The sequence below is a fragment of the Phyllostomus hastatus genome, unplaced genomic scaffold, assembly GCF_019186645.2.
Source record: "Phyllostomus hastatus isolate PE091 unplaced genomic scaffold, TTU_PhHast_1.1 phas_contig_34, whole genome shotgun sequence".
Lineage (NCBI taxonomy): Eukaryota > Metazoa > Chordata > Mammalia > Chiroptera > Phyllostomidae > Phyllostomus > Phyllostomus hastatus.
In genome coordinates, this window is record NW_025333857.1 from 57,339,298 (window position 1) to 57,348,654 (window position 9,357).

General features: G+C 47.7%; 1 protein-coding gene across 1 annotated transcript in view; it reads right to left on the reverse strand.

Moving 5' to 3' along the window:
- Positions 1–8,880, reverse strand: part of FRRS1L (ferric chelate reductase 1 like) — a 29,880-nt gene extending 21,000 nt beyond the window's left edge. Inside the window, 3 exon segments of the mRNA XM_045840885.1 lie at positions 8,469–8,741; positions 8,744–8,852; positions 8,854–8,880. Of these exon segments, the coding sequence (XP_045696841.1) occupies positions 8,469–8,741; positions 8,744–8,852; positions 8,854–8,880 (409 nt within the window).
- Positions 8,881–9,357: the final 477 nt, after the last annotated feature.

Here is a 9,357-nt window from a genome sequence, read left to right on the forward strand (position 1 = left end):
AGATGTTGTAATTTTTTCTCCCAGTCTGCCCCTGATCTTATTTTCTTCTGTGATGTTCTTTATTGGACCAAAATCCTTAATGTACTCAAGGAAATAATTTTCGTTTTTTGGTTTGTGCATTTTTAGAGCATTGCCTAAGAGATCAAAGTCCACTCTAAGGACAGGAAGATATTCTTGTACATGTTTAGTTATTAACTTTGTAGTACTGCCTTCACATGTAGATGTAACCCATGTGGAATTTATTTTTTAAAGATTGTAATTAGCTTATTTTTAGAGAGAGGGGAAGGGAGGAAGAGGGAGAGAAACATCGATGTGTGAGAGATGTGTAGGAGACACATCAGTTGCCTCTCGTGTGCCCCCAGTTGGGGACCTGGCCCACAACCCAGGCATGTGCCCTGACTGGGAATCAAACCGGCCACCTTTTAGTTCACAGGCTAGCACTCAATCCATTGAGCCATACCAGCCAGGGCTGGAATTTATTTTTTATATGGTATGAAGTAAAAAATGTTTAACTTTTTCTCCTACATTGAATCAATTTTTCTCAACACCATTTACTAAATAATTCATCTTTTCCCTAATGAATTATGACAACACCTCAGTTATTCACTAGTTCTCCTGTAAACTTAGGTCTATTTCTGAATTTTAAGGGTTTTTTTTTGTTGTTGTTATTTGTTCTGTTTTTGGTTTACATGACTGTTCCTGGGCCAGGACCACACTATTTCAATTGCTAGGCTTTGTAACACATCTTAGTATTCGGCAAGGCAAAACCGTCTTAGCAATTCACGAAACTCAATTCTTCCATGTGAAGTACAGTAATCGATTTGTCAAGTTCTCTCCAAAAATGCTCCCGGGCATGTGTCTGGGGCTACATTAGATGTTCAGATAAACTGGGGGAGCATTGACACCCTTAAGATACCAAGTTATTCCTTCCAAGATGATGGTATATCTCTCCATTCTGTCACATCTTTTATATCCCGTGATAGTTTACATTTTTCTCCATGCAGTACTGATGCATTCTTGGTTAGGTGAAATCTGGATACCTTAGATTTTTGTTGCTATTTTAAACAATACCTTGTTTCCTTTACCTTCCCTAGTTTATTGTTGCTAGAAGAGAGCTTTTGGTTTATGTGTGTTTGTAGAAACCTTACTGCATTCTCCTGATTATGTCTGTTTGTCGATTCTTGGTTTCTATGTAAATGTTCAGATCAAGACAGATTGGTGAACAACGGCCCTCCCCACCACTCCGGAGGCCAGCCTCAGACCCTCTGGGACCACTCTAGTAATCTCCCAGGGCTGTGCTTTCTTTCTTTATGTGTTCATTGGTATTTTTTAATTCTTCTTTTCTCATAGCAGCATTTAAGCCCAACAACCAACTGCCTCTACAGTGTATAGATGTCAATGTGAACAAAACCAAGTTCTCTCTGTGTTCCGATTTCATTTCATTTTTGTTTCATGCTGCGACCTTTGACCACTGTCCTTAGCAAGCATATTGGAGCCTTGTAGTTGATTGTTAGTGGCATTAATTAAAATGTAGTTGTAGATATTTTTGCTCATAACAGCTGGGATGGCATGACCATGGAGATAAATATCCAACTGGTAATGGTATCGATTACAGCAATGTTCTGTCACAAGACCACCAGGTGGCATGGCCTCGAGAGCTATTGCATCCTTTGTCCCTTGTCTTGTCAATCATTAGTCCCTGAGTTATACTGTGACAAAAGCACTGTAACAGGTGTCTGGTAGCAGAGAACACTTCATGCAAAATGCTGGGCCATCTGTCCACTCCGGCCTAATCTTCCAGGAAGGAAATTACGCTATAATAAATTCTGTTCTATTCTATGAAGTCACCTGCTTCGTCTTTCAGTCTAAAGATACCTTCTCATTAGAGTGGCCATTACACCTTTGCCCCACCATCAGACAAGAGGTTTCCACCTGGATATTCCACAAGTGCATCAGTTCCATATGCCCAACACGGAGCTCCCCCAATGCCCAGATGCTCTTCCTCCTGTGCTATCTGCTGCAGTGAATAATGTCACTGCCCACCCACAGTCTCCCAGCCCCGAAGCCTCGGTCCTAGATCTCTCCACCCGGTACATTACTTACTCATCATCCCTTCTATTCGCACCTTTGACACCCAAGCCTGCCCTTCTGTTTCGGTAGATCTCCTATCAGATCCCCCACCCCCCTCCTACTGCTTCCACTGTGTGCCATCTTTCTAAAACGGGAACCTGGTCTTGTCACAACACTGTTTAAAAGACCTTTACTGATCTCCTCTCTTTCCTACACTTACTTGTATTCCTTGGTCTTGAGACATATGGGTTAGACCAATGGTCCCCAACCTTTTTGGCACCAGGGGCTGGTTTTGTGGGACACAAATTTTCCATGGATGGTAACGTGGGGGGGATGGTTTTAGGATGATTTAAGCACATTTCATTCAAGTTCACCTCCTCCTGTGCAGCCTGGTTCCTAGCAGGCCTGGACTGGTACCTGTCTATGGCCCAGAGGTTGGGGACCCCTGAGCTAGACCCCCGAGATATGGCCAGTTCTTCCACACCTTAGTTTGTCCATTCCCCATTTTTTATTACTGATTTTTTAATTTTACCTGTTTGTTTGCTTTTCCTTGTTCCTCTCCCTCCATTTTGGTGCCATTTTTTTCTTTTTCTCTAAAATCAAAACTTACTGAGACCAAATAATATCAGTTTAGGGCCAATTTTTTTCCCTCCTTCTTTCTCTTTCCTTCTTCTCACATGTGCCCTGTAAACCCTTCCAATAACTATTCTGTTGTGAGAACAACTAAGCCACTTTTTCTCCCTTCAGGTATTTCTATATGACAAGAGGTACTTATTTTCTTGGTTGATTTTTTTCAGGTTCTCAACATGGTTTTGTGGTTTCCATCCCTGTCTTATTCACAGACACTATCTGTTCCCTTCTCGTAATCCCGCGGGCCTATTTGGCCATACTCTACTGGGTGGTTAATGGCTTCTCGTTTGCTATTTATTGCCTCTAATTAACTGCTTGGATCACAGCCCTCAGGTATTAATTTAGGACTTGATTCCTTGATATTTTAACCGGAAATTATCTGTTCCAGTCTCCAAAAGCTACAGCATCAGCCTCTTTCTCTTTCTGGACTGCCTGAGTTGTCGTTTCTGCTCATCAGAGTCGTATAATGAAGTACAAGTGTCAAGGGACTTGGGAAAATTGAAAGCTCCGCACCCACACGGAGCCCGGTCAGTGAGGCTTTCGAGATGCACTCCTCCACTCAGGAACTTGCAGTTCTTAACTGCCTGCCTCCCAATGCCACACCCCTCTTCTCAAGTTCACTCAAAAAAAAAAAATACTCCTTTCAGCCTGTCCCACTGCATTTCCTAGTGCATGACAACAGGGGCCCTCTATTCCAGGCAGGCTGGACCCCTTGCGTACCTCATCCAATAAGTCAATCAACAACCACACAGCTCTCTGCTGCCTTCCGGCTGTGTGCTTTAGCTGAGACATTTACATTTTCTGTGGGTCAGTTTTCTTAACCCTAAGGTGAAGATAATAATAGTACCTAAGTCAGAGTGTTGCTATAAAGATTGACGTTCATATGTAGAAGGCACTAAGAACAGTGCCTGGAACATAGTAAGTACTTATTAATAATTAGTTCCAATTAGTGTTACTATTGGGCTAGATTCATGGGAGATACAATGACAAATGAGATGTAGATTATTTATCTTTAAAGATATGGATTATTTTTATAAATTATTTACCTTTTTTGTGATTTGTTCCTGTTTTGCTTTCCTATCCCAGAGAGCAAATGTCTATGCACCACCGCCAGGGGAAAAGTGTGGAGGGAACATCTAGACATAAATGTTTATGCGTAGGGTGATGAGTTATGCAGCCACGCACACTACAGAGTCGATGTAGGAAGAATGCGTGCAGATGAAGGAAACCATGCCCTTCCCCAAGCTCTGCTCTTCTCTCTGCTGCCGCACTAGCTCTTTCCCAAGGTAGGGGAAATCCTGGTCGGTACTCAAGGGTCAGAGCCTCACGGACTGGGCAGGGTTGCCTGTGGCCAGACTCAGGGTCTGTTCCAGGATGTGTTCCTGCAACCTGGCCTGCAGGTCTCAGCAGCAGGGAGAAGCGAGCAGGAGGCTTCACGTGGGACTTCCCCTAAGGCAACACCCAGCTCCGTTTTTTTTCCAGAGCACCCTCAGAATAGGCCCTTGGCCCATAATCATGCGGTAATCTGTTGCACATTCTACAGTCGTTCTACTACTATATAGATTCTGGGTCAAGAACTTCAAAATGAAGAGATATGAGAGTGGTAGGGTTCAAGCATCAAGACATTATTCACACTCCTGACCCTAGACAGCAAAAAGGGCCATGGCAGGCTCGATACAGTGCTGTGGGTAAACATCCTTGCCTAGTGGCAGGACATGGGAGAGGGAGAAAGTTAGGGGAGGCTCCCTGAGAGAGGCGACGTTTGAGCTGGGACTGTAGGAATGAGGAGTATAGACTAAGAATGTGGGAACCTCTGAGAATTCTGAAAACTAACATAGTTAAACCAAAACATAATTTAATTTAAAAAAGTGAACATAGGAAGTGATTAGAGACACCAAGTCGGCCAGTGACCGGCCTCTGGCTTTGCAGTTCTTGGGCAATCTGGACACACCGCACAAATGGCACCTGGAGGGTGGGTAATGGTCAGTGGGCTCGCCCACAGGCTCAGTGAATTCTCCATTCCCAACCCTATTATTCTAATTCCCTCTTGCCAATTTCCTATTACTAAGCTACCTTTTCATTAAAAACTCAGTTTCCTGGCTACTTTGACCTTCAGAAGAAGGTACCCTGTGTAGAAAAAATAAGTAGCCCAATCCCTAGAAAAAAGACAACCCTGTTTATGCGGATAGAATAGCTTAAAGGTACCATTTCCACCTCTTCATGTTGGGAACGGCCCTGCCTGGTATCAGAAGCTGTAACCCCCACCTAGGCTAAGCCTAAGGGAAGGCCCTTGGAACTGTAAGCCAGCAAGGAGACAAAAGCTTATCTCTCTGGCAGGAGCACTGCTTCATTTATAACTGAACCCCAAAGCTTGGTCGGTTAGCCAAAGATGGATAAGATTCCCCAAGGGGGGAATTACCTAAGACAGGCACGATCACGTGGGAGGCCCCCAAAAGGACTTTGGGGGCTACAGCAAAAGAGGGTGATGGACCCTCGCTCCTCGGCTTTGACACAGCCTGAGTCCTCATCATCTGGGAGAAAAATCTCCTTATCTCTTGGTTGCCTTAGTTCCCTTGCTCCACCTAAGCCTGAAACAATGACAGGGTGGTGCAACTCTGTGCTGAAAAGGGCAGGTTCCCCGGGTGATCAGGCCTAAGAAAGAACATGTAAATTCCTGTGAAACCTTCTTTGTTTAGAATGCTCTCAGTTGAATGAGAAGGGTCCAAGGAGGAAGTTAGTTTGTTCCTTAAAGTTTTACAGCTGTTTGACCCTGACTCAAAATAGGCCCTCAGACTTCCTTGTTATCTATTGTTTGATCCTTACTTCCTAGCAATGAGTAATGAGCTTTTACCTGAATTCTTATGCAAACAAAACCAATAAAAAGCCTCTCCAGAGGGAGAACAGCGTGCTCTCCCCATCAGGGAGGGTGGCCAAGTGGCGCCCTCCAGGAGAGAGGGTGGCCAAGGTGCTCCCCAAGTGAGGAGTGGCCCTGCTGTTCCTATTCCCCCAAGGGACCTGGTTGTCTCGGTGTATGTTTTTTCTCGTGCTTTGACGAGCCATCCACAGCGTTCCGTGATCACTGCTGGCCGGTGACCCATGCATCATCTTCACTTGCTACTTCCAGCAAATCACTCAGGCTCCCTCCTTCCTCCTCCACTGAATCCACGCCAGGAAAATCTACCCATTTCCTCAGGTCCTGAATGCACCCGCTATTTGTTGAGTCTTCACACTACTGGGCTTCCCCTTGGCATGGGGCTCTGTTTCCTGACATGCTTCTTGCCTGTACCTTCTTGCTGGGATGCCCTGTAGGACATTACCTGGCTCTGTTTCTCCCCGTTTGGCAGTCCCCTTTGAAGGTGGTGTCACTCATTATTCCTGAGGATCTTGGGAAAGTCTCTATTCAAGACCCACAGGGCTAAAGCCCAGGCCCAGGGTAATCTAGTGGAGTACTGCCCCTTGAGAAGCTCGCTCCACAAACACCCCACTAGCACCCACCAGATGATGGTAGGACTGGCATGTGAAGACGAGTGAGGTGGTCAGCGAGAAGAGTAGAAGAACAGATAGTGAAAGCTCAGGGTGAGAGGAGCAGCGGAATGAGAAAGGGCCGTAAAAGGAAGCTGGGCCAGAGAGGACATTCTAGATGAATAAGTTGAAGCTCCATTCAGGGAGCAGGTTGGAATTGTCACTGATTTTTGAGGGTCAAGGCCAGGCTTCAGGCTGTACCTGCAGAATGGGGGAGAGGAGCAAGCAGACAATCTGGGGATCTGTATGCACATCACAGGCCCTGCTGCCCCTGCGCAGCCACCTCACCTAAAAGTCCTCCCTCTTCTGTCCCAGCAAGGTCTTTCGTACTTCCCAGCTAACTCAACTGGCTCTATAGAGCCTTCCTATGGCTGCAGCCCACCTGATGTCCGTGTTCATAAAACCGTCTGGACTACACAACTAACTTCATTCTCTCTTCAGGTGCAAAGTGACATAGAGCACCTGGCCTCGTGCTTCATTTGTTAGGTCCGTGTGCTCAATGAGTTATAAGCTCTCACGTGGCACATCTGAGCCACCTGGCAGTGTACTAGGTTGACTACAAACAGAATAAATATGTATTAGACGTTTTCAGAAGTAGATGGACTTTGGAATATTTATTATTTTCCAGAGTAACAGACTCTTCTTCTGCTCATTGTCCTCCCACACTCCCTCCCCCCATTCTTTCCTTCTTCCTGGTCACATGGTTGCCTAGGTTGAAGACTACATTTCCCAGCCTCCCTTGCAGCTAGGTCATATAATTATATTCTTGCCAAAGGAATGTGAGCAGCAGTGATCTGTGCAACTAGCCTAAAAAAGAAACTGCTTCCTTTCTTTCTCCTTTCCTCAAGCTTAAGCAAGGACATGCAAGCAACTCAAATTCCATACAGATGAGGACAAAGCCTTAGGAGATGGTGGAGCAAAGAGATAGAAGGAACCTAGGTCCCTGAATGACCTTGTGGATCAGAGCTGTCCCACTAGCCCAGACCAGCCAGACGCATGTGAGAGAAAAACAGTCTATCTTATTTAAGCCACTGTATATTGAGATCTCTGTTTCAGCAGTTAAGCTTCTACCCAACTAATTTATTTCCCTAAATCTCTTCTCCCCATCTTCCTTAATACAATGATTCCAATTTTTTTAATTGGGCATATTACTTCTCTGTGGAAAGGCTACATTTCCCAGCCTCCTTTGCACCTATGAGTGACCACATGACTAAGTTAAGTATAAGTAGAATTGTTATATGGGACTTCTGAGAAATCTCTTTATAGTCAGTGACCTTCTCCTTCCTACTTTCTCTTTCCTACTGTCTGGAAAGTAAATGTAATGGCAGGAGGTCAAGCAGCCATTTTTGGATCATGAAGTTACAGCCTAAGAATTGTAAAGAAGCAGAAGACCAGGATCCAGTGTCTCTGATGATCAGATCTGGGCTGGCTATTTCTAGATTTCATTTTTTAAAAAACTATTGCTCTTAGCGGAAGAAAAGGAAAATCACTACTTTCCAGACTGCAGGAAAAAAGAGGCCAGTTTCCATTTTTCTGAATAGAATCAGCTTGGCTTTTGTGCTCACTGAAGCATCTCCACCGGGAGGTCTGTGGCTGACAAACCCCAGTCTCGGCTCAGCAGGCCCCAACAATGGTGGCTCACACTAGGGGACCATAACATTCACGGTAACAGAAAAGAAGTGGGATGGAGGCAGGGAAGGAGATGTGACCCAGCTCGGCGGCAGGGCAATGGGCACGGACAGAACACTAGGAGGTTAGGGAGCTTGCCATTGCAAATCTAGGTCAATACACACAGGGAGGAAATAAGGCAACATCTTTCTTTAATTCGTTATTTCTGCTTTCCACCGACTGCTCTGATCTCACACACCCCAGACCAAGGGCAGTTTCCCCCCCAAAAACACCCCTTCCCCCACCCCCCGACAGAGATGTGGAAGCCAGATCCTGAACACCCGGGGTGCCCCACCTGTCCGAAGCTTCGCAGGACTTGGCTGCACACCTCCCTCTCTGAGCCTCAGTCTCCCCATCTGTAAAGCAGACCGCAGGTGGAAGGCGCTGACCGCTAGCTCTTCGGGTCCCGTCCCCAGGAGGATGGGGGTCTGAGCCCTGCGCTCTCCGTCCCGCTGTGCCAGAGCTGCCTCCATTCGCATCCTTACCCACATTCCGCCCTCGCTTCCGCTCCTGCCACCACCCCTGCCCCCCACCCCGCGTCTCCCTTTCCGCAACCCTTTACCCTCCCGTAACCTCACCTTCCTCGGACAGGTAGCGCAGGTCATAGAACTCCCCCGCGAACGTGCCGTAGGAGGAGTCGTGGCGCGGCACCGCCTCATCTGTGCCCGCGTCCCCCCGCGCGCGGCCCCGGGGTCCTCGGCCCCCTGGTCCCGCGCCGTCGTCCGCAGGGCTGGCGGCGCAGGCGACCGGCCCGACCAGCAGCAGCGAGAGCAGCGGCAGCCAGGCCCCCGGGCTCTGCCGGAGCGGCCGCGCCATCGCTGCGCACCAAGCCCACAGCCAGGCCGCTCGGCCGCAGCGGGGGCGCCACGGCGCGGGCCGGGACTTCGCCACCTCCGCCGCCACCAGCACGCGCCGGTCCGTCCCCCGCCCGCAGCCCGCGCAGCCGCGAAACCGCCTGCACCCGCCACCGCCTGGCCCCGGTCTGCGCATCCTCGCTTGGGCCTGAAGCCTCCCCCCTTTTCTACCATCTGTTCCTCTTCGCCAAGCTCTTTCCTTCTTAGCTTCCTCCGTCCTTTCTCCCAGCCGCTGCATTTCTGCTCCCTCCCTCCACGTGTCTCCCACAGACACAGATCATCCCTTCTAGACTCGCTACTCAGAACGTGTCCTCAGATCAGCGGCATCCGCATCCCAGATACCTTGTTAGCATTTTCCCCCTCACTGCGGACACATGAATCGAGATCTGCAAGTGACCGAGACCCCCGAAAGACCCCAAAGTACGTTCAGGTTTAAGAAGAGCTCCTTACACACACCCTGTCAGGATTGCTGCCTCCCCGACCTTGTTTAAGAACTTTTTGATGTATACAAAGCACTTACTATGCCCATGTCTTAGGGGCATCACCTAAGTTGAAATAGGAGGACCCTCACTATAAGTAAACTGAGGCGCTTAAAGTCAGAGGCAAACTAGAG